Source organism: Euleptes europaea, chromosome 1 (genome assembly GCF_029931775.1).
Source record: "Euleptes europaea isolate rEulEur1 chromosome 1, rEulEur1.hap1, whole genome shotgun sequence".
Lineage (NCBI taxonomy): Eukaryota > Metazoa > Chordata > Lepidosauria > Squamata > Sphaerodactylidae > Euleptes > Euleptes europaea.
This window is the reverse complement of record NC_079312.1, coordinates 15,982,860-16,008,351: the sequence shown is the minus strand read 5'-3', so window position 1 is coordinate 16,008,351 and position 25,492 is coordinate 15,982,860. Positions and strand designations below refer to the sequence as shown.

At 47.0% G+C, this 25,492-nt stretch overlaps 1 protein-coding gene across 1 annotated transcript in view; it reads left to right on the top strand.

Moving 5' to 3' along the window:
- The first annotated feature begins 14,034 nt into the window (after positions 1-14,034).
- The window catches only part of LOC130493991 (E3 ubiquitin-protein ligase TRIM7-like), a 41,125-nt gene continuing 29,667 nt past the window's right edge, over positions 14,035-25,492 (top strand). Inside the window, exons 1-2 of the mRNA XM_056867625.1 lie at positions 14,035-14,454; positions 24,597-24,761. Of these exons, the coding sequence (XP_056723603.1) occupies positions 14,035-14,454; positions 24,597-24,761 (585 nt within the window). The remainder of the gene's footprint in view (positions 14,455-24,596; positions 24,762-25,492) is intronic.

Genomic DNA, 25,492 nt, shown 5'->3' with positions numbered 1-25,492 from the left:
CTGCCAGATGGGTCAACTGTTGTTGGATCCAACTCCTTGTTGCACGGGTGCTCCTAACCCTGGTGGGGAAAGTCGCTTAGGCACGGGTGACTGGATCAAATTGAAGTGGTTTGGTGCTTCTGGAACACACGGGGAGTCCCTGTTACCACACAGGCAGCACAAAGTATGGCAGCATGGATTGCCAGACATCATCAGGGTGGAAATGACCGGGGCAAAACAAAAGGCAGCACTCTGCGGGCAGCAGCAGTGTGGGATCTGCAGGCCCAAACAAGGCGGTGGCCGGGGGTGAGCACTTGTGGCTGGACATGCTGGAAAGGCAGATCTGGCAGGGTGCCCGGGAAAAGTTGACCATTCCTAGGTGGAAGACCATGCCTAGGTGGAAGGCAATGCTGGCTACTGGTAGGGCGGCAGAAGCCCTTGGGGGTGATGTCATTCACCTCATGGACCAGTGGAGTCGCTTGGGGGCCTGGTTTGGCCCAGATGGTGTGCACCTGTCCTTGTGGGGCATGGATATTTGGTTTCAGGACGTCCTGCACAGACTACAGGTCTGGTTTCAACGTTAGGCGTTGGCGGGAGTCTTCCAGAAGCTCGCACCCTTCTGGCCTCCTCTTGTGGCAGTTTGGCCATGGGGCCCGGATCCTGTTTGGGGAAAAGCTGGCCTGCGTGCCCCCTTTTCCCATGTTGGGAACCCCAATAAGAGGCTTTGGAGGAGGCCTGGATTTGGACATGCCCAGTCAGGGGCCAAAGGGATGGACTCCTCACAGGTGGCAGGGGACTATGCAGTGGCTGCCGTCCAAGTGGGTCCTGGACGCTGCCATCTCAGGCTGCGCCTAGCAGGGTGCTGGGTGCAGGGTACATCAGCTGGCATCGGGTCACCTGATGTCAGGATCCTACCTCCATGCTTGCCAATGCCTAATGTTGTAACCAATAAAGTTGTGGCCTGTTTCAATCCAACCATGTTTGTACTTGTCATTTGTGTACTGCTTAACTTGCACTCACATGATTTGGGGTTCGGACAACACTGGGTGTTATGGGCGGGGGTGGGTGACCCCCGGTAGGAGAGGCTGGACCTCTGGATCCCATGCTTGGCCTGGGTCCGCAAATACTTCTCTTCTTGTTTCCTTGTTTTTCCCCCAACAGCAAATGTGACTCTGGATTCAGACACAGCTCATCCCCGACTCGTCCTGTCCAAAGATCGGAAAAGCATGAGATGGGGAGAAAAAGCTCATACTCTGCCCAACAATCCTGAGAGATTTGACCAATATAGTGCTGTGCTGGGCCGTGAGGGATTCACGGCAGGCCGTCATTTCTGGGAAGTCCTTGTGGGAAGTGAGGAAGGATGGGCTGTGGGGGTGGTCAGAACGACTGTGAGGAGGAAGGGAGGGGTCCTCTTTTGTCCTGAGGAAGGGATCTGGGCTGTGGGGAAGTGGGGGGGGACACTACAAGGCTGCCTTAAAAGACCACGACCCTCCCCTGTTCCTGAGGGGGGAATTGAAGAGGATCCGAGTCTGCCTGAACTACGCTGGGGGCCGAGTGGCCTTTTTCGACGCTGATCGAGCAGCCCTGATCTACGAGTTCTCCGGAGCCTCCTTCTCTGGAGAGACCCTCCTGCCCTTGTTTTGGGTGTATCAAAAGGGCTACCTCAAACTCTCTTAAGACTGTCTCTTCACAGCAGGAGCATCGATAAGGCCTCTGCGGGCTCCCAACCACCAAAACTGGGGTAAAATGGAGACATTTCCCCTCCATTTCCCAGCATTCCCTTTTTCCCCTTTGTTTCTCATTTCTGAAAGCAACAGTAATACATTTCACCTCAGAAAGTGCTCCGAGGAAGCAGGAAGTATTTGAATGCCTGCCTCTTGATACACTGCTTTGTGATTGGCTGTGAGAGAAAGCAGTCGTCTGTGTCCAGTGCTTTGCTATCTGCATGGAGATTTCAGTTGGGCTGAGCTCAGGTTAGAGGGAAGAGCCGAGTTAAGAGAGGGATGGGAAGACCCAGACGTTGCGAGGGTTGTCAGCGAGCTCATGTCTAATGGATGGAAAACACATGCAGAACTCCAAGGAACAACCGAGTCAGACGGGGCGAATGTGGGTCCAAGTTCCCATGCAAAAACGACCTATGTCAGCCTCAGGCTGTTGGGAGGTTTTTCTCCCTCAGAAATCCCATTGGAGTGCCCCTCCTGAAGGGCAAGGAGGATGCTATCAAGGTTGCTATGTTCCTAGCACTTGGGTTTCAGTCATGGTAGATGTGAGGGTTGTACAGATATTGTGTTAATGATAAAATTATGTTGATTTGAAAACTGTGCTGTCTTGAATTGTTGGGGTTTTTTTTGGGGGGGGGGATTTCATAAGTGCCAGAAAAGGCACAAGGATGCTTTCATTTGTTGACTTGAACTGTCCCCAGCTCTCCAGTTGTATAAAGAAAATCAGGAGGGGGATTTCTGTAACCAGGGTCCTGCTGGGTTAAGCTTCTATTAAAATTTCTCTTTTGTCTCTCTGTGTGTTTGTGCCACTCTTCGGATGAGTATAAGCTTCTGAAATGAAGCATTTGTCATGCTGAGCAGCCCATTATGGGCAATACATGGCTGGTGACCAGAAAATTCAGGCTTCTGCTGTAAGTCTCCCCAAGCAGATTTAGAGGAAGAATTGTCATGGGACATTATTGGGTTTGAAGTTTTCACGCCTCCCACCGGGGCCAACAATTAAAAGGAACAGAAGGAAGGAGACGTCCAGGTAGGGTGATGTCATTGTGACCTGCTTCCTTCCACCGTCTCTCAGCCTCACTCTTGAGAACGTAAGCAGAGCCCGCTGAGTGGGACCAGTGGTCCATTTAGTCCAGCATCCTGTTCTACACAGTGGCCAAGGAATGCCCCTGGACAGTCAACAAACACGGCACAGAGGCCGAGACGCTCCCCTGCTGCTGCCTCCCAGCAGTGTTATTTAGAGGTTGGCTGCTTCTGGCTATGGAGGCTCACTTCAGTCACCATGTTTAGTGGCCACTGCTGGACCTCTCCTCCTTGAATATGTCTAGTCCTCTTTTAAAGCTAGCTATGCTCATGGTCATCATCAGCAATGAATTCAACAGTTTAATTACTGATTGAGTAAAAAAAAAAGTCCTTTTGTCTATCCCAAACCTATTTCTCAGCAACTTCATTGGGTGCCTCTGAGTTCTAGTATTATGGGAGATGGAGAGAAAGACATGAAGGCGTTACGGCTGAACCTAATTCCGCTCTCTTCCATTTTATCCTCACAACAACCATGCCTAAACAACACTGGGGAAGGGAGTTATTTCCCCTTTTTTGCTGCTTCAAATGCACAGAATAGTCCACAAGGAGTAGCAAAATAGAGAAATAACCCCCCCTCAGGTGCTGTTTCTGCAAGGGAAAATGGCTGGGGGGTAGACAGGAGCCCTTCCTCCCCCTGTGGTGGTGTCCTGAGCCGAAATGGGCTCTGTTTTATTTTTAAATAACCATTCCTCCCAGCTGCTGTTGTGGCTCTTGGGTCCCAGGAGCAACAGTGAGGTGGACGTTGCTCTCCTTCCATCTTTTTCTGCTTTCAGCCTCAGCCTGTGTCTCCAAGTCAGGGGTCCCCAGTGTGGTGCCCGTGGGCACCACGGTGCCTGGCAGCACCTTTTCTGGCACTTGCCAGATATTTTTTGGAAGTGGGTGGAACCAGGTAGAGCTTTTCTCTATAAAAGATTCTGACTGACTACTGGAGACTTGATTGGCAGCTGCCAGCACAAGGATCTGCACTGTGTTACTGGAAATTAAGCTTTGGCAGTCATGTTGTGGCGGCCTCCTCCTCCTCCTCCAGTAGCCTTTTTGTGGTAGCTATTCTGATGTTATGCCTATTATGCTGTGTCAGAATTACAAATGTGCTGGCAGGCTCAAAAAAGTTGGGGACCCCTGCTGTAAGCTTTCTGCCAATTCCTTCCTCTGTTTCCTTGATCCACTGGGGGGATATTGTGAATCGGATGGATGATACTTTAACATGATTTTTTTTCAAGGTATGAAGAAAAGGAGGCATTTGGGAATCCAATGACTTTTCCTCTTGCACTGAAGTGGCACATCTGGGACTTCTCGGATTTAAATCCTTTTTTGGAAGGCATCAAGAAGCAGTTCAAAGGTAATGAAGAAATGCTGCAGGGATTTAGAGTGGGCCAGATGTGTTTTAGTATGTCCCAGGCTGCTTGTATTATTACCAGACCCAGAAATGTGGGGAACTTATACAGATTCAGGACATTTTAGTTTACCATGGAAAGTTTTCTGTTCAGAATGGTCCTACAACTTTAGTTCAGATTTGCCTCGCTCTATGTTGTTCATTTCTAGTCATTTGTGTCTGTGCTCTGGTAAACTGGAAGGTAGATGGTAGAGTAAGCACCCAAAATGAAAGGGAGGGGAAGAAACTGCCCTTCAGGGCATCCTCATTTAATGGATACACACACCCCATCCCTTTCAGAAACACCTCTCCTGCCCCCATTCGCATTGCAGTGTATCTATGGCCAAATTGGGCTTATCCAAACTTCCCCCCATCATTCCTGGAATATGGAAAAACTTGTACAGCCGTAGTGGTCCATGCAACAACCCCAAACAAGAACAAAGTCCGTGTAGTACCTTTTACTGTTTAAGTGGGCACAAAACATAGTGTAAGTTTTCAAGCACACCAGAGGTCTTCAGGGTGGAAGGAAAGAAAAAAATGTCAGAAGAAAAACAGTCCAAAAAATAGTATACTCTAATTGATCTTGTAATCCTTTAACTTGAGCTATACAAGGTCCAAAAACATAGAAGAAAATGTAATCTGAATATACCAGAGAACAGGGAGCACAAAAATAAAACAGCCCCACAAATACCAGTCTATAGTCCAAACATCCCCATAAGATGAGGGGCATCTTCACTCCTTAAACAAAGCTTTACAGTTGCCACCAACCCACATACACAAAAAGCATCCCAAAAGCTGCAGTTCTATTCTAGCTCCAGTAGACGGAAGTCTTATACAACAAAGAAAGATCTGCTTTCTGAAGCTCGTCGCTTTGCCCGTAGAGACAGACGATCCCTCTCTGCATTTGTATGCAAGAACCCGGTGCTTCAGGCTCTATGCTGTTTCTGTTTTGTAAACTACGCCTGTTATTACGAGAGGAGGAAGCCCCCCCCCCCCAACAATTTGAGACCTGCTCGGGTCCGTCTCTACCCCTAAAACAAAGGTCGCCGTCCCGGCACAGTCGGTCCCGCTTTCGATTTCACAGCCGTGGCTTTTAGAGGAGGGGGGTGGGGAATCCTCCGCTTTTCATTTATTGAAGCTTTCCTTTTTTTGATTTGTGAAACTTTCTTCAGATCTCTTTTCTTTAAGTTTCCCAAACACCCCAAAGCCTCAATACCTGGGTTCTTAGTAAAGAGAGGTTGATATTTGAAAAACACATCCCCTGCTCCGAGCTCAGCTTCCCGTCTCCCTCCTCCTCCCTTTCCCACTGCTCCGCGCCCTTGGTTTTGCTTTTCTTTCAGAGTCTTTCTGGTCGCTTGTTCAAGTTCTTGTCCCACTCCAGACGCTGCAAGCAACTTCTCAGTCTTGTCTGTTTCCAATGGTTAACTCAAAACAACAACAGCACACACATACAAGACAACATAGAACATGTTGGGACCATGGCTCAGCGGGAGAGCATCTGCTTGGCATTCAGAAGGTCCCAGGTTCAATCCCCAGCATCTCCACTTAAAGGGAATAGGCAGGTGAGGTAGGGGATGTGAAAGACCCCTGCCTGTGACCCTGGAGAGCTGCTGCCGGTCTGAGTAGACAATACTGACTTTGATGGACCCACGGGTCTGGTTCAGTATAAGGCAGCTTCACGTGTTCATGGTGGGGCCAGGGACTGCCCGGGATCTCCCGCAAATCACCCGTTTGATTATGCCGTTGCTGTGGATCCCCGGCTGCAGCCGACAAACAAGGCACCCTATCAAAGGGGAGGTATTTAGAAGAGAATTTCTTACCCCTCCAATCCTGAACACCCGTCTAGAACCCCCAACGGGTGAGGCCAGCCCAGCAGGTCCAGAAGACTATCATTGGCTATCATCCTGGCTATCATCCCACCATTCATCGGACCATCAGACTAGGTTATTGTGACGTATACACCCCAATACTAGATGCTATTTCTGTAAAAAAAAAAAAAAAACATTTTATGTTGCCTACTACATTTTTTTCTAATTTTTACTTTTATTTTTCTTGCCACTCAGATGGCTTAGGAGGCACAAGTTTGTGGCTGTCAAATATTTGGGCATATTTGCAGTTTTGCATATAGAAAACTTAATAGTGCCTCCCCAATAACCCAGCTTGCTGGGGGTAAATGGAAGATGACTGGGGAAGGCACTGGCAAACCACCCCATAAACAAAGTCTGCCTAGGAAACGTTGGGATGTGACGTCACCCCATGGGTCAGGAATGACCCATGCTTGCACAGGGGACACTTTTAACTTTAATAACACTTTCATAGAAGTAAGCCACACTGAATAGACTTTAGTAGGGTTATGAGTAGATCTGTTTGGGATTGCTCTCTCAGGCATTCATACTTTTAAATTCCATAAGTAAGCCAACTGGTGCATTTTATCTTGTTAACACAACAAAACAAGTTTAGATGTTAATAGGCAAATAGTATTCCCCCCAAAGAAACAACAGGAAAAATTGTCCCTCTCCCGAAGATTCCTCAGGATTTTCCCTCAAAAACTTAATTTTCGGAGCATGGAGGAGGAGAGGGGACCTAGAGGCACCTTCTTCCTCATTGGCTCCCTCCACTTTCAGCAGGTTTCCTGTTGGTTTCCTGTGCTTATCTGATGTGCGGGGATTGCCGACTTTTCCTCAGGATTGTCCCTCTAAAACCTCCTGAGATGATGGAGCTTTGGGCTTAGAGGCACCTGCTTCCGTTTCAGTGAAGCTGCTGGTTCTTCCTGATAATATTTTATGGTTATCAGAGTCCAGCTTTTCCGCTCCAACAAGTGCCAAAGTCTTGCAATGTCTTTCCTCTTGGAACAAACTCAGCATCAGAGAAACTGGTCCTCAGCTTGAAAAATACATCACTCCAATAATAACATGACTCCAATAATAAGGCCCGTCGTACTAGCTCTCCCCTTTTCTCAATTAATTTTCCACCTCACATAATTTTCAAATACCTTATAAAAGGTGATGAGAGCCTAGAAAATCTTATTCACTGCAACAGCAAACAAACTCCCTCTGCTGCTAACCTTCATTCACCGACTCCACCCTTCTTGGCAAAAACAACGACTTCTCTGCGTCCTTACAGTAATAGATTGTTTCTCACATGATTTTTTTTTAATTAAAAGTATGTCCAATTGGCTCCAGAGATGGAGAAGACACGAGGATCTGATGCTGCAGGCACAGGGCGGTCAGCACGGAGCCCAGCTTGTTTCTGATGCAAACCGGAAGGTCCAACTATTCCTGAGTCTATAGAGAAAACTATTTGTGTGTACGTGACAGGGTGTGTGTGAATCCACAGCTGCTCAACCACTCACATCACGCTAGACACTCCATGGTAGGGGCAACTGCAAGGAAACACTATTTCTCTGCCATTGTTGTATCCGAACAGTATAGACCTGCAGAACTCTTTCGGGTGGGGAGGGGCCTATGGGGCTCTGGACTAGAGAGGGGGTGGATTCTTCCACAGCCCATTGCAATAATTTTGCTCAACACTTCGCAGACAAAATCTCTTGTATCCATTCCGACTTGGACTGTACATTCACACTGACAGGATTGGATGGGCCTGGGGTGCCGACTTGCCTACTTGCATCGGATCCCTTTCAGCCTGACACAGTTCTCCTAGAGCTCTCTCAGCCCCATCTACCTCATAGGGTGTCTGTTGTGGGGAGGGGAAGGGAAGGTGATTGTAAGCCCGTTTGATTCTCCCTTAAGTGGTAGAGAAAGTCGGCATATAAAAACCAACCGAATCTAAACGGGCCGAATTCCGCCGAATCCGAACTATACCGAATTTTTTTTAATTCAACAGCCCTACAGCAGCTACCTCTCCAGACAAACCACCACAGCAGTTGCTTGTGGTGGCATGACGAGGAGGGCACCAGTATTCCACAGGGATTCAGCTTGTTTCCCGCCATCGGTGGAAAGGGTGGCATTGGAATGCATGAAACAATAATTCTTCAATCTGAGGCTGTGAACAGGATTTTGGGAAGTCTGGCCACTACCTCCTACTTATCTGACCCTTGTCCCTCCTGGCTGCTTAAATCTACCATTGGGGGGCTGGGGGACTGGGTTCAGAACACAGCAAATGCCTACCTGAGTGGGGGGTGGTTGCCCCTGCCTTGAAGCAGGAAGTGGTACTTCCACTACTAAAGGAACCTCCCCTGGACACAGGAGATTTCGATCACTATCAGCCAGTATCAAATGTGACATTCTTGAGCAAGGTGATTGAACCAGGGGTGGCTGGACAACTTCAGTGATTCCAGAATGGAGCAGATTATTTGGATCAATTCACATCTGGCTTCAAGCCTGGTTATGGGATTCAAATGGCCTTGGTTGCCCTGGTGGATGATCTGTGAGGGAGGTGGATGTGGGGAGAGTGACCTGGTTGATTCTCATGGCCCTCTCAGCCATTTTTTATATCATCAATCATGGTATCCTTCTGGATCGCCTTTCGGGGTTGGGACTGGGAAGCCCTTTTCTGCAGTGGTTTCAGTCCTACTTCAAAGGTCGGTTTCAAAGTGTGGTGCTGGGGGGCTGCTGCTCAGCTTCTTGGCCTTTGACCTATGTGGTCCTGGAAGGTTCAATGTTTCCACCCTCTGCTTTTCAACATCTCTATGAAGCCACTGGGAGAGGTCATCTGGAGATTGAGGTTGAATTGCCACCAGTCTGCGGATGACACTTAGCTCATTCTTGCATTTCCAGCAGATTCCAGGGAGGCCATGGAAACTGAACAGGTGCCTTAAGGCAGTTTTTGGGTTGATGAGAGCTAACAAGCGGAAACTTAATCCCAACAAAACAGAGATGGTACTGGTGTGTGTGTGTAGGGGGAGGGGAGGAAGGTCTGACCCAGGTATTTGGATACCTCCAGTTCTGGATGGGGTTGAACTCCCTCTAAAGGAGCAGTTCATAGCTTGGGGGTGCTTCTGAACCAGGGCTTCCTGTTGGAGAAACGGGTGGCAGCAGTGACCAGGGTTCCCCTTCAGCAGCTTCAGCCCTATCTGCAGCCCTTACTGTGCAGAAAAGATCTGGCCACTGTGTTGCATGCCTGGTATCCAGATTAGACTACTGCATTGTGCTCTCTGTGTGGCTGCCCTTGAAGAGTGTGTGGAAGCTACAATTGGTACAGAATGCTGAAGTGAGAATGCTGTCCAGAGTGGGTGGTAAGGACCATATAACCCCAGTCTTGCTTCACTGGCTTCCAATTTGCTTCTGGGCCCAATTCAATGTGCTGGTATTGACTATATGGCTAGAGCTGAAATGCATTAAGGACCACCCACTGCCACATGAAGTTACCAATTCTGGTCATTTGAGGGGGGCGTGCTTCATTTGCACCGTCATCTGAGGGGAATTGGGTAACATCCCATGAAAGGGCTTCTTGATTGTGCCACCAAATTGTGGAGTCATCTGTCTCCCTCTATTGTTATATTCCGTCAGCATATGAAGACTTTTTTGTTTCATGTTTCTATCCCTTATTGACTCTCCTTCCTGTTTATGTTTTCAATTGTTGTTTTCCATATATATATATATAGATATGCATTGTTTTCAAAGTTTATTTTTAATGTTTTTTAACTGATTGCTACCTTGGAAGGTTAAATTTGTAGGAAAGGAGGCATCAAATTATTTTTGTTGCTGTTACAACATTTGTGTTACATTTGTTTGCGCTTGACTCTCTTTTGTTTGTGGCCCACCCTCTCACTAGGCGAAAAGAAGCCAACAAAAACGCACACATTTCCTTCCGCTGACCTGGGGAGCAAGCAGTTGTGTGACCAGAAGCATCTCGTGGGAAGTGTTGGCAGCATCTAGGTGTGGGGAAGGTGAAGCTTAGTCTGTTGCAGGAAAACCAAAAAGGAGTCTTGTATTTCATCCATAGGAACAAATTGATTCTGTCCCCAGCAGCCTACAGTCCTCTTCATAAAATGGACGAAATGTATTCTTATCGGTATATGCATGTGTATACAGGCACACCCAGATATGGAGGAAAAGTGGAGTCAACGGGTCATGAAATGCAGACATCCAAGCTGTGACATTTCTGTACAAAGACCATTTTGATATGGCTGGGACTTTAGAATCCATATATTAATGGACTAGTTAATATATTGCCTATTTTAGGAGATATGGGTTGGGCTCTCTGTTCAAAGGTTGTTGCTGATCAGCTCCTGTTTCTCTGCAGTGAAAGGGACTGAGGTGCATTTCCTGGCTTTTTTCCCTGAAGAAGCCAAAGGGAATTGCAGCAACCAGAGTGGGGGGTTCCAGCTGTTGAGGGGACTTCAAATTTGCCCTCTCTGTACCCCTGTGACCCTACTGAGGTGAATGAAGAGTGGGAAATCCCAAGAAAGGGGAAGGCTGTATTGTGTGTCCCACAGAACCGGTTCTGGATTTCCCCTTGAGACAACTGGCAGGTAAGGCTGGCATAATGGCTGGGTAGCCTAGTGGATGGAGGATGGGGGGGATTCAGACTGAGCCCTCAGTGGCTGTACTGGAGACCTTCGCCTCTTGGCCCTGCTCTCTTTACACCACCCCTCTGACCTAGTTGGGCAACAGCAGTAACAGAGCTACACACCAGGGATTTTATTAGTTGTGTATGATGTTTTCCATCCTGTCATGGATGGCCCAGACTAGCCCAGTCTTGCGAGATCTCAGAAGCTACGCAGGGTCGGCCATGGTTAGTACTTGAACTGGAGACCACCAAGGAAGTCCAGGGTTGTTACGCAGAGGAAGGCCATGGCAAACCACCTTTGAACATCTCTTACCTTGAAAACCTGACGGGGGTCACCTAAGTCAGCTGTGACTTGACAGCAACAACAATAGCAACAAAAGTGTTTTCCCCACACAGTCACAGGCTTTTCTACTTTTCCTGTTGCTGCTGCAGCTGCCAATACATCACAGTGACAACAGGGCTTTCACAAGAAAGGTTTCCCATAGTTTTCTTGTCTCAGTCCCCTGGCAGCAGCTGCCACCACCCTCCACTGGACCATCAGGGCTTTTTTCTTTCTTTTTTTAAAATCAGTAATTGAATATCATTCCCAGATTTTTTTTAAAGTCCCTAGCCCTTTTGTTACATAGATATTTATTTCCCTTTATATCTCCACAACAAAAGGGGCTAGAGTCTTTAAAAAACCGAAAACTGGAAATTCAAAGAAATCGATTCACAGATGGTTATATCGTCAAAATGATGTAACAATGTTCTATTGCAGTTTGGTTTTTTTTGACAAAGATCCCCCGGAGGTGGTGGGAGGAAAAGGCAGCCTGAGGGGCAGGGAAAATGGCTGCCATGTGGGCAGGACCACGAATAGCCAAACTTTTTCACCCCCTCACTCAACAGCATTCTGGACTTTGCTGCAATCTCTTCCAAAATCTTTGCAGCAAACCGGTTAGGGAAAGACTGAAGAAAAGCCTGTGAAAATGCAGGAGGTACACCTCAATACTGTGAGGAAGCAAGGAAAACCCCACTTTCCAACAGCATTAAACCCCGGGCAAATAACCCATGTGGAAACAGCTTATGAGAGAAGGAACAATTCGGGAGTTCAGTTAATAAATGGCATTTTGAAGGATAAAGGAAGCAGAGAAGATAAATTGAAACTGCGGAAGTAGTTGGTAACTGCAGCACAAGACAGAAGAGGGATCAGCATGCATATGTTTGTGTGTAGAGGGGAACAGACATCCTATCAAGATGTTATGAAGAGGAGACTTCTAAGGTGGTCTCATTGAATGCTGATATTTTGTCTGTAGCTCATGCCCCCTACGTCTGGCAGAGAATTTGCCATTAAGCGTCTTCATTCGTTTTCTGAGAGCTGTTGTAAAGACGGTTTAAGCCGGTTTCCTATTTTGTCCTTGATTTCAATAATTCTATTTGGCCCCATTCTTTGGTTAGTAAATGTGCCAAATATTTTCCTGGTTTATTGGCTTGTTAAAGATTGACTGTCTAGCATACAATAGGGATTTTGGTGTCTGGTGAGTGCTTTGTAATTTTAACTTGTCTCTTGTCATTTCCAAAACTAGCTTAGTTTCTTGGAGACACTATTTGGGGGGGGATTCCTCATTTTCTACTTCCAAGACTAATGTCCCCCCTACCCTTTTGGTCAAATGGCTCTCTATCAACATAACAATGCCTCTAAAATATGCTTTAAAGGATTCCCAGATTATAACAAATGGTATCTCTTTTGATTCATTAATACTAAAGAAGAACTTGCGCTTTTCTTTTAGTTTCTTCATTATCTGTTCATCTTTTAACAACAGATCATTTCATCTCCAAATTCTACAGCCCCTCTAGGGTTGCAAGTTCTGGCTTGGGAAATCCCTGGAGATTTTGGGGGTGGAGCCTGGGAAGGTTGGGGTTTGGGGAGAGGAGGAGCCTCAGAGGTATATAATGCCAGAGTGCCTATCCTCCAAAACAGTCATTTTTTGTCAAGGGAATTGATCTCTGTTGTTTGTAATTCCAGAGATTTCCAGACCTCTACTGGAGGTTGGCAACCCTCCCAAATGCACTTATATAATAGTTAAATTTAAGTGGGGCAAGATCTGCATGATTATTGCTCAAATACAGACTATACCTTTGTGTTTGTCATAATTTTGCTAGTGCGAAAATATAATCTATTCCTGAATAGATTTGATGTCTGTGCAAATAAAAAGTGAAGTATTTTCTCTCAGGATAGAGACATCCTGTTATTTATTTGTTATTTATAATCTGTCTTTTACTTTGGGACTCAAGAAGCATTACACAGAGTAAGGCAATACTATCAACAGGATGGGACATTCAATAAACAATAAAATAGGATTTGGGTTGTAGAACCAACCAGAACTGTTAAAAACAGAACTGAAGCAAGGCAAATTGTTAGCATGACACATTCGATAAAGTAAAATTACACAGTAGGATCCAATTTACAGAAAATTATGCACGTTAGTATAGACCACAGTCCCCAATAATTTATCCAAGTAGCTTTGTGAATCATTTTGTACAGTGCAACCCTATTGCTTGATCCCTCTTGAATAAGTCAGTCACTGTAAATACTGGTGGAACTGTCTGAGTTGGTTTGCTACTAGATCTGTCCTTCTATGGATCTATCACTTATGGTTGCCATCTCTGGGTTGAGAAATTCCTGGAGATGGGGGTGGAGCCTGGAGAGTGTGGGGTTTGGGCAGAGGAGAGATCTCAGCAGAGTATGACACCATCCAGTTTACCCTGCAAGCTGTCAGTTTCTTTAGAGCAGTGGTTCCCAACCTTTTTTTGACCAGGGACCACTAGGACATTTTTGTTCGGTGCAGGGACCCCAAGGTTCAAAATAAAAATTCCGAGAATTTGAAAATAAACTTTAATCATAACTGTTAGTTAAACATTACACTTAGAATAATATTTGAATATATATATATTTATAATAGAGAACTTTTAATTGAAAATATTAATTTATTATGGGTTTATAACTTTGTTTCGTGGACCTTAATTTAGTTCTCGCGGACCCCTGGGGGTCCACGGACCCCTGGTTGGGAACCAGTGCTTTAGAGGAACTGATCTTGGAAGTCTGGAGATCAGTTGTGATTCCAGGAGATCTCCAGCCTCCATCTGGAGATTGGCAACCCTGATTACTCTGTTGAATTGTCCTACCAGTATCAAATCAACGTCTATCCACACCTATATTTCATCAATCATTTGTTAATGGAAAGTTCTGTGCCACCTATTAGATTTATAAAAAAAAATCCCAGAGTAAAATACTACGTATTTATCTGTTGAAAAATATATCTCCTGCCTAAAACCCACCCCTTCTCCAGCTCATTGTCCTTCTGCTGTCCTTTTTACAGGTCTCACAAAGCTCCCTTTTCTACTTGCCAAGAGACATAAACTGCATCCAACATGGCCTCAGGGTCACCATCCACAGATCTGGAAGTGGAAGTCATCTGTCCCATCTGCCTGGAGTGCCTAACAGAACCTGTTACCCTGGACTGTGGCCACAATTTCTGTCGGGGTTGCATCACTGACTACTGTGATAAATGGGAAGGACTGGGGGACCTGGAGTGTCCTGTCTGCAAAGCTGAGATCCAGAAAGGGAATTTCCGCTCAAACTGGCAGCTGGCAAACTTGGTAGAAAAAATAAAAGAGAAGAGATTTTGTGCGAGAAATCCAGGAACAGAAGATCTGTGTCCAACACACGGGCAGAAACTCCTTTTCTTCTGCAAGGATGATGAAAAACTCGTGTGTCGCATTTGTAAGCAATCCCCAGAACACAAAGGTCACTCTTTACTTCACCTGAAAGAGGCTGCTGACCTAGCTAAGGTATGAAGGAAGAGCTGAAATAGAGGATACGTCTGACCTGAAGTGGGGACAAAGGTGCCTGACCGACGCAGAGTCAGACGTTTGGTCTCTGTAAGTTACCTTGAAAGCTTTGTGTTGCTCCTGTGGGTTCCAAACACTGCAAAGCGGGAGGCAGAGCAGCAGGCTTCTCCCCCCCCCCCCCCCAGCCATTTTTGTCAGTGAAAAAGGCTGGACATGAGGAACTAAAGAAAAGGGCAGGCAGATCCTCCCCACGCACAGCCATTTCCTTTAACGGTAGTCTGACAATTATTTACAATGATTACTTCCTTGGCCCTCCCATAGTAAGATGGAGCTGCGTGGCCAGCCCAAGAGGTTTCACTGCCCAAACGGGGTCCTGTCCAGTCCCCTCCCCACGTGCAGGCCTCTGATGAAGTGGGGCTTCCAATGCTGTGGCAAGGTCATTGTGAATACGGCATGAAGGCAAGAAATATGCATGTCATTCTCAGAAACCGAGCACTATGCAACTAGCCAGGCTCACTGGCTCTGGCCTAACTTTTTGCTACATCTCAGTCTGGGCCCTAAATCCGTTCTCAGCACCAGGACAAATGGAGAAGTCCCTCATGATCAAGATGGCCAAAACTCAGAGCAGGATGTTGCCTGTTGGTCTTTTGGCACAAAGGCTTCACTGAGGGCAAATGACCCCAAAGGAGTTAATGGGGCAGGGCGGGTGGGTGGGGGGGACTGTGAGATTACTTCTCAGAGTTTAGAACTCATTATGGGGTTTCCATACAATAAGACTAGGAACCCATAGGTGCCCCATATATTTATGCCCTTACGGGACCAGAATGTGATGGAATGTCTCATTTTATTACTATTATTATTGCATTTAAAAACATGAAAAAATTGAGATACAGGGATTGCAGCCCCCCCACCCCAATCAAACTCAAGTCAATTCACACCAGAATGAATATCCGCTTGTTGGGCCAGTATCAGAATTGTCATTCATTTGTAACGTTCATGGTGTTATCCAAAGGGCCACCTGGGAGGAGATGCTGTCTGTGAGAGGGCGGATGGGCTGGTTTGGAGTTATATCTTGATAGGTGGCTTAAAAATCCATCAGGGTCCATCCGTATTCCTGCAGTTCCAGCTTCACCTCCTTGCATGATTTGGACCAACTTTTGGAGGTTTGTCATAATACCCCACCAGGAACGTGCCCTGCAAGAAAGGAAGGGGGTGGTGTTTGGGGGCTCCTCAGGCACATTGCAAAATACAGCTCAAAGCTGGTGGAGGGAGAATGTGGTTTACCTGGTGTCAAAGAGAGCGCCACCCGGTCTCCACCAGCTGGGCTCACTTTGTTTAGGTTTGGGGTAATCTACAAAACAAAACGTTCAACTCCAGGCTTCCGCCTTGAGCTGAACGGGTCGCTGCCACCAGCTCTGAGTCAAAAGGTTGAGCCTCCAGGCAAAGGGCTCAGAGCAACCCTTGCCAAGCTCCAAATACAGGGTGAGTCTCCTCTGCCAAGCTGAGACTTGGTCAGAGTGGTTCACACTGTCCAAAAGGTTTACACAAAAGATAGCATGGGCAAAGCCAGTCTAGGCACTAGGATTCAGGCTTGGGGAAACCACAGAAACCACTAGACACATCAAATATAATAAACTAGAAGTTTATTCAAAAGTTTGTGCTCGTTACAGAAAGACAAACGTGAGGCAGGTTAGCATATAAAACAAGAAAGCTTCAATAATCTAACTACACATTTCATCAGAAAGGCAATTGGCTTAGGTTTAGGCAATCAGGCAAATTGGCAAAGCTTTTGGATATGCAAAAGAGTTACCACAGTCCAAGAGTTAGCATCTGGGTGTCAGCATGCTGGTCTCCTCAGTCAAGCATAGATTCGTTCTATGGGACAAAGCAAAAGATGATGAAAGACTCCAGGATGCGCCCGCGCATCCCAAAAGCCTCCATGCTTCTAAGTCCAAACAGGGCTCATTTTATTCCCTCCATCTTAGCGGCCTATGGCCATCTTAGCCAATAAAATGGCGAGAATCTCAATTAGCCCTGAATTAATTTGTCAGGTCATCTCTCAGTCACGAGTGTTACCGCTGACCCGCATTCTGCAGTTATGCGAGACACCTGGGAAGACTCCAACTGAGAGATAACGCTTAATGGGCCCATTCGTTGTCAAGGAGATAAATCGTTGGTGCTGCCCCCGATGGCTGTAAAATCAGGGCAGCTGTTTATCTCCAACCTTGAGACCTTTAAGGAGTACTTCTAAAAACGAAAGTACATTCCACTGTGATTTGTGAGAAGCCTGCTTGTTATTCCAGGCCCCTCAATGTTTAATGCTCCAAAGGTTAATATCAGAGAATACCAGGCCTGAAGCCTGAACCGGTGTTTCATAGAAGGAAAGCAGGGTGCTTTTCCTTCACATCCTTCCCTTCGGGGAGATGAAAATACGCGGTTCGCTTATTTTTATCTTACCATAAAACTAATCTACCATAGTCAATTAAAATCACACAACAACCTACACAGTTTAATACAGAAACTAAACATATATGAGGTAGATTAGGTTTTACTAGCAGCATTGTGCAAAAATGGCTATATCCCAATAACTACACAAATACAGAAGAGAAAACAGGGTTAAAACAGCTTAACCTAAACCAAATCAGAGTCCACATAAGCTCGAGAGAGGTGATCAGCAACCTTGTTGTCCCTCCCTTTGATGTGGACTATTTTAAAATCAAAATCTTGCAAAGCAAGGCTCCACCTCAAAAGCTTTTGGTTGGTATTTTTAACTCTATCCAGCCAGCATAAAGGTGAGTGATCAGTTTGCAATTCAAATTGTTGTCCCCATAGGTAAGGTCTCAATTTATTTAATGCCCAAAAAATAGCTAGACACTCCCGTTCAATTACTGCCAGGTTCCTTTCTCGTGGCAGCAACTTTTTGCTCAAAAATACCACAGGCCTCAGTTCTCCCTGAGGATCCTTCTGAAGCAGGGCAGCTCCTAGGCCAAAATCAGACGCATCCGTCTGGACTACAAACTGTTCATTGGGATCAGGGGCAATTAGCACCTGTGATTGCAAAAGAGCCTGCTTTAACGCCGCAAATGCTGTTTGACACTCTTCAGTCCAAACGAGCCTAATGGGTTGTCTTTTCCTGCATAACTCCGTCAGCGGAGTGGCCAGGGTAGAGAAGTGGGCTATAAACCTCCTATAAAATCCTATAAGGCCCAGGAAGGCCTGCAATTGACGTTTGGTTTTGGGCCTAGGCCACTCTTGGATACTTTGCACCTTGGCCTCTAAAGGCTGAATCAGGCCCTTGCCCACGACATAGCCCAAGTACTGAACAGATCCTAGCCCAAATTGACACTTTGGGGCTTTCACAGTTAGGCCTGCAGACTTCAGTCTCTCCAAAACCTTTTCCAAATGAACCAAATGTTCTTCCCAACTGTCACTATGGATCGCCACATCATCTAAGTACGCACAGGAGAACTCATTAAGACCATTTAACAGGGAATTAATCAACCTTTGAAAGGTCGCCGGGGCATTTCGAAGACCAAAAGGGAGAGTAACAAACTCATAGAGTCCCATAGGAGTAGAAAATGCAGTTTTCTGAATGGACTCGGGCTCCACAGGGATCTGCCAGTACCCTTTGGTCAAATCTATACAGCTGACATACTGTGCCCGCCCCAACCTTTCAATCAAGTCATCTATCCGTGGCATTGGGAAATGGTCTGCCACTGTCACAGCATTCAGCTTCCTATAGTCTACACAAAATCTAATAGAACCATCAGGTTTATTCACCAACACCACAGGGGAACACCAGGGGGAATTACTTGGCCTAATCACCCCCATCTCCAGCATAGCTTTTACTTCCTCTGCAATGGCTTTCCCTTGCTGGGGTGACACTCTATAAGGATGTACAGCTATTGGAGCTGCAGTTCCAGTATCAATTGCATGTTTAGCCATGCTGGTCTTTCCCGGTAAACTAGAGAAAGTTGTTTCAAACTTGCTCAAGACACCATACAATTGTTCCGCCTGTGAAACACTCAGAGCAGGACTCAACATTAGCTCACTCAACCCTCCAGGTTGCTGGCAGTCTGAAAGCAGATCAAATGGCTGTTCCTCCAGCTCTGCTTTTACTGCAAACATGCCAGGAGCTCGCTCATGGTACTTCTTAAGGGTGTTCACATGATAAAGGCGAGGCTTGGGGTGTTCCTGGGGGCAAGATACCAAATAATTCACTTCATTTTCCCTCCTCAGAACTTCACCAGGTCCTAACCAGGCCAGAGTTTGCTTATTAGGCCTGATATGCCTGAGAATCAACACTTTATCCCCAGCCTCAAATTCTCGGACCACAGCTTTTTTATCATAGTATTTTTTCTGTACTGTTTGAGCCTTCTTCATGTTCTGCTGGGCTATTTTCCACACACCACTCAGAGTTTCCTTCAGCTTAGTCATGTATTCACACACAGATCTGGGCCCAACCTCTAGGGTCCCTTCCCACTGTTGTTTTAACAAGTTCAGGGGGCTACGTACAGATCTGCCCAAAGCCAACTCATTTGGGGAAAACCCCAGGCTTTCCTGAATCGTATCACGGTAGGCACACACAAGAAACAGCAAATTCTGATCCCAGTCAGCTGGGTGAGTCACAGCGTATTTTTTCAGCATGGTCCCAATTGTTTTATTCAACCTCTCTATCTGACCATTTGACCAGTGACAATACGCGACGCTGACTCGGTGTTCTATGTTAGCCAACTTGAACACCTGTTGTACCAGGTTGGACAGGAAACTACCCCCAAGATCGCTGGCTATGGTCTTAGGAATTCCATAGGAGCACACAAGGGTTAACAAAGCTTTAGCAATGCTAGGAGCTGAGATACTAGCAAGGGGAATGGCTTCACAAAAGTGGGTACAAAAATCAATCATTGTCAGTATATATTTCTTCCCAGTTCTGGTGGGGGTCGGAAAGGGCCCTACCAGATCAATTCCCCATTTTGCAAAAGGCTCTCCCTCTATGGCAGAGGGCTGCAGGGGGTACCTTGCATGGTCTCGCTCATACCCCACCCTCTGGCACACATCACAAGTCCTCACATAATTTTTAACATCCTCATACACATCCGGCCAATAGAACTGTCTGGAGATCTTCTCTAAAGTCCTTTTCACTCCAAAATGCCCACTAAAAGCACATTCATGTGCCATCTGAAGCACACTGCCTCTCTGAGATTTTGGCACAACCAACTGTTTTCTAGGGGCACACTCAGGAGCTAAGTCCTTGGGATGAAATTCTCTATAGAGCAACTCATTTTCAAAATAAAAGCGTACCCTTCTGTCTCCAGAGGCCCTTGGCTCTGTCTGGGCCTGTTCTCGGCACCTTTCAAGAGTCTCATCTTGTTGCTGCTCATTTGCAAAGCTAACATTTTCTATTGTGAGAGGCAAAGGCTCTCCTGGTCCCCTTCCCTCACTCTCAGGCTCATTTACATCTGAAGGGGAGGAATTCGTGGAGCTGCTCTCTGGCAAGAGAGGCTTAGCAATCAAGACAGGTAAAGGAATTTCCCCTTCCCCCTCTTCCTCCTTTTCAAAATTCATTTTATCAATCAAATATTGCTTATATGCTACATCATTTCCCACAAGACACTGATGCCCACAATTGTTTGAGTGGACTAAGACAGGCATAACCTCATTCACATCTTTATAAGCAATTTTTACAAAAGCAACCCTCATTGAAATTGGATCACTGGCATAAGGGGTCACCCACATTTGTTGTCCCTCTTTCAACTGTCCCGGTTCTAACAAATTCTCATTTATACTGCTTATTTCTGAACCGGTGTCCCTTAACCCTAACACTTTTTTATTATTCACCTGAAGTTCGCAGCTAAAAGTCATATTGGACCAGCAGGGTTGCCTCGGGTCAATGAAGGCCATCCTCACAGGCTGCAGGCTTGCATCAGGCTGGGCTGGGGCTGCTTCTCTCGGCTCCCTCCCGGCTGTCTGCATTCCGGCTGGAGGAGTTGAAACTGCCGCCGCTGGCTCACCCTCAGTTATGCTGATTTCCTCTTCCCAATTTTCAGCTGCAGGCTGCTGAGTTGTAGTCACAAGCCGCACTCTTGGAGCAGGAGTGGGGGGGGGGTTTGATTTTTTCTTCTCCCTCTCCTTTAATGCCGGGCAGTCCTGTCTTTTGTGCCCTTTCTTCTTACAGAAGAAGCATAGGCCAGACTCGATGGACACATGGGGATGTACTGTAGCTGTAGGGGAGGTTTCTGCTGGCTTTCCCCCACGTCTCTCTTCCCCTCCCGACTTCTTACTGTGAGTTGGAGCAGGGTTTCGTGGCGGCCCTCCCATGCTGCTTGGTTTTCCAAAGCCCTTCTGCCTGTTCAATTGCAGCTGCTCTGCACAACTAGCTGCACTGGTCAAAGTCCCTGGGCTTTTATCCTTGACAAGGGCCACCAGATCCTCCGGGAGAAGCCGAAAAAATTGTTCCAGAAGCATAAGCTCTTTCAAGTCTTGGAAAGTATGGATGTTCTCTGAGGCTAGCCACCTTTCAAAATTGCGATTCAAACGGGACGCAATGGCTGGGTAGCCCTCAGTGGTATTTCGGTCAATCTTTCTAAAGGCTCTACGATAGGATTCAGCAGACAAAGCGAAGTGCTGCTGAGCTAGCTGCTTAAATGCCATATAATCATTACTCGCGCTAAGGGGGAGGTTCCCCATCAAGTCAAGTAGGCTCCCCGATATCTGGGCCCTCAAAACTCTCATCCAATGATTAGTCGGGATATTAAAATCCAGACATGCCAATTCGAAAAGTGAAAAATATGCCACAAGATCACAAGACTCTGAGTATGGCGGTAGCAAATGTCTATTGGCTCGCCATGTAGCGAGAGGATCTCTCTGGCCTCGGCCACGGTGTGGGGAACAGTCTTCTTCCTCATCGGAGGTATAGTAATCTCTCCACTTGCTTCTCCTCCTCTCCCGGCTCGGCTGCCGCTGCCTTAGGGGTCTATGGTCCGTCAGCTCGTCTGCCCCACCATCTCCCTGCCAGGTAAACTTCCGCTCCGCTGGGGATGGGCTGCTGTAGGGGACTTCTGGCTTGGCTCTAGGTTCGAGGGGACGGGATCTCTCTCGGGTGTCCCACAGGGAAAACTTCCTCTGCTCTTCCTCCCGTCTCTCCCAGTCTCTTTGCCTGGACCTTCCCCTCTCCTCTGAGTCTCGGGGTGGGGGTACTGGGGAATTAGCTCGAAAAGTCTTTTCCCCCCTTTCCCCAATCTCACCCATGTAGTCTTCCGGGCTGTAAGTCGTCAGCTTTGGCTCCCGGGGCACACAGCATTCCAGCTCCCATCTCCTTGCCTCTCGGTCTCGAGGTTGGATGTTTGGGGACTTCGCTCTCTCTGGCTCTCCCCTCCTTTCCCCAGACTCACCGAGGTGGTTTGCAGAGCTGTAAAAAGCTGCCGTCGGCTTCCTTGGTTGGCCCCACTCTCTCTCCCATTTCCGTCTCATCTCCTGCCACATCTCCTCCTCTCTCTGCTGGGCACTTCGGAGTTCTTCCTCCATAGCCGCAAGCTGGGTCGAGCTGCCAGGTCGAGCAGTTGTTGCCAAATTCCCAACAGTTGGGGGGGCAGGTTGTTTAGAGCGTACTGCCGGCTCACCAATGATAGGCTTCCAACACGGTTGTGGGTCTGGCCTTACCAGGTCCCACTCATCCTCCGAGAGCTCCACGAGGTCTCGCAATCCCACTTCAGTCAGAGGTTTAATAATTCGGCCCTTTCTGTCAAGCAAAGGTCTCTGGGGTTCTCCCCCCTCTTCCCCCATCCGGTAGGAAGTGTCCAAGAGACCAGTCTGGTCAACCGTCGTTAGGCTGCTCTCATTCTGGTTTTCAAAAGACAGCCTACCTGTTGCCATTGCCAAATTCCTAACTCACACCTCACAAAATAACAAACACTTGCCAGCCACCTCACACTGTAATCCTCAGCACAAAATAGGTGTAAAGCAATCTCTGGGTTCCCAGTTCGAATCCAACCGCTACGCCACCATGTCAGAGAGAGCGCCACCCGGTCTCCACCAGCTGGGCTCACTTTGTTTAGGTTTGGGGTAATCTACAAAACAAAACGTTCAACTCCAGGCTTCCGCCTTGAGCTGAACGGGTCGCTGCCACCAGCTCTGAGTCAAAAGAGGCAAAGGGCTCAGAGCAACCCTTGCCAAGCTCCAAATACAGGGTGAGTCTCCTCTGCCAAGCTGAGACTTGGTCAGAGTGGTTCACACTGTCCAAAAGGTTTACACAAAAGATAGCATGGGCAAAGCCAGTCTAGGCACTAGGATTCAGGCTTGGGGAAACCACAGAAACCACTAGACACATCAAATATAATAAACTAGAAGTTTATTCAAAAGTTTGTGCTCGTTACAGAAAGACAAACGTGAGGCAGGTTAGCATATAAAACAAGAAAGCTTCAATAATCTAACTACACATTTCATCAGAAAGGCAATTGGCTTAGGTTTAGGCAATCAGGCAAATTGGCAAAGCTTTTGGATATGCAAAAGAGTTACCACAGTCCAAGAGTTAGCATCTGGGTGTCAGCATGCTGGTCTCCTCAGTCAAGCATAGATTCGTTCTATGGGACAAAGCAAAAGATGATGAAAGACTCCAGGATGCGCCCGCGCATCCCAAAAGCCTCCATGCTTCTAAGTCCAAACAGGGCTCATTTTATTCCCTCCATCTTAGCGGCCTATGGCCATCTTAGCCAATAAAATGGCGAGAATCTCAATTAGCCCTGAATTAATTTGTCAGGTCATCTCTCAGTCACGAGTGTTACCGCTGACCCGCATTCTGCAGTTATGCGAGACACCTGGGAAGACTCCAACTGAGAGATAACGCTTAATGGGCCCATTCGTTGTCAAGGAGATAAATCGTTGGTGCTGCCCCCGATGGCTGTAAAATCAGGGCAGCTGTTTATCTCCAACCTTGAGACCTTTAAGGAGTACTTCTAAAAACGAAAGTACATTCCACTGTGATTTGTGAGAAGCCTGCTTGTTATTCCAGGCCCCTCAATGTTTAATGCTCCAAAGGTTAATATCAGAGAATACCAGGCCTGAAGCCTGAACCGGTGTTTCATAGAAGGAAAGCAGGGTGCTTTTCCTTCACACCTGGAACCAGGAGTTGTGATTCGTTCATTGATTTCCAGAGGAATTTGAGGGTTAGAAAAAACCTGTTTCTTCTACCAACCCCAGCTGAAGGGAGACCTTATGGGATCTGGTTTATTAGTGGAGGGAGTGTGTGTGACAAAGAAGAAAAAGAAAGCAGGGGTGCCTCCAGCCCACTGGCCTCCACTGCCTAACATGCAGGATGGCCAGGAGGCAGAAAAGGAAAAATTCAAAAACAATTCCCAGACCGTCCAGTCACCCATAACCATTTACAAGTAGAACTTAATATACAAGTAGGATTTACTCCAACAAAGAGGGGCGGGGAGTCAAATCAGGACACTCGTATAGTAAACACAGCTTAGAATGGAAACCAGAGAGATGATGGGAGTCTTATCCTGTCTCTGTGAGGCCTCCTTCAGGTCTCTCCCCCTGTCTTTGCTGCTGTGGATTGACCGGCCCTCAGCCATGCTGGAGATGGGGCTGATCTTGGGGCTCTTGTTGCTGCTGCAGATCACCGGGAGGCTCCTTGTCAGGCTTCCCACTTCTCTGCACTTGGACCCAGATGGCTTCTCTCTCTCTCCTTTCCTTCAGAACTCTCTTTTCCTTCAGTATCTTCTCCCCCCACCCACAAAGCTCCCTGTCCAGAACAACTCCCCCCAACTCCAACTGAAAGGTTACTTTGGGTTACATCTGGTTTTGTATAACAATGCCCCCCCCCAAAAAAAACTGAACAAGGCACTAATTACATCCAGCCCTTACAACGAGAGATACAGTTCAGGGGGTGGGGGTTGTCAGGTCCCTCTTTGCCAACGGCAGGAGGTTTTTGAGGTGGAGCCTGAGGAGGGTGGGGTTTGGGGAGGGGAGGGGCTTCAGTGCCATAGAGTCCAATGGCCAAAGTGGCAATTTTCTCCAGGGGAACTGATCTCTATTGGCTGGAGATCAGTGGTAATAGCAGGAGATCTCCAGCTAGTCCCTGGAGGTTGGCAACCCTGGGGGGGATGAAACAAATTCTGTTTCTTTGTTTTCTGTATCAGGCAATCGTGGCTGCTACAAGAGAGAGAGATTGCCAGAAGCACCTGGAGCCATTGAATCTCTTCTGCAAGGACGACGAAGCCCTCATCTGTGTGGTCTGTCACCGATCCAAGGAGCACAGAGATCATGAAGCCCTTCCTCTTGAGGAGGCCTCCAAAGAGTACAAGGTAGGAAATCAACAACATGGAGATTGGTGAGGAAGAGCCATGGATCCCTCCCTTCTCCATGGTCTCTTTGTGCAGGAACTCCCTGCAGGTTCTGCCTCAGCCTCTGGTAGGGTTGCCAACTGCCAGGTAGTGGATGAAAATAAGGCACCACTGTACTAGTATCAAGTAGATAGGATAATCAGTACAGGAGCGAAGTATATTAACAAAGTGCAAAAAGTTTATCAGTGAGCTACTACTATAAACACATCAATATATACAACAAGGTAACATGCAACAAAACAACCCACAATACAGTAAACACAGGGGGAAAATTGTACAGTTCTCAAAATCAAGAAAAAAAGTCTCAGGAAGAGTCTCAATGGTAGAGTACATATACCATGATGGAATAAGTTAATGTCAAGTAGTTTTTAAAAGAAGCACAGGTCACTGTGAGGATACGGCCGTTTCAAATTCTTAATTTTAAATTTTTCATCAGTCTTCGAAGGACTGATGAAGAATTTAAAATTAAGAATTTGAAACGGCCGTATCCTCACCGACTAATTCGACTGATCTCCAGCTGATAGAGATCAGATCACCTGGGGGCTTCCGGTGGTGCGCTGGGACGAGTACGACATTCCCTCAGGTTGTCCTGGGGGAAATCCAAGTTTGCGCTAATTTAGGGGTGATATATGCACCCCAATCCGACCCTTGCAAGTGGGTCGGAAAGCAGGAATTCCCTGCAGCCCGCAAAC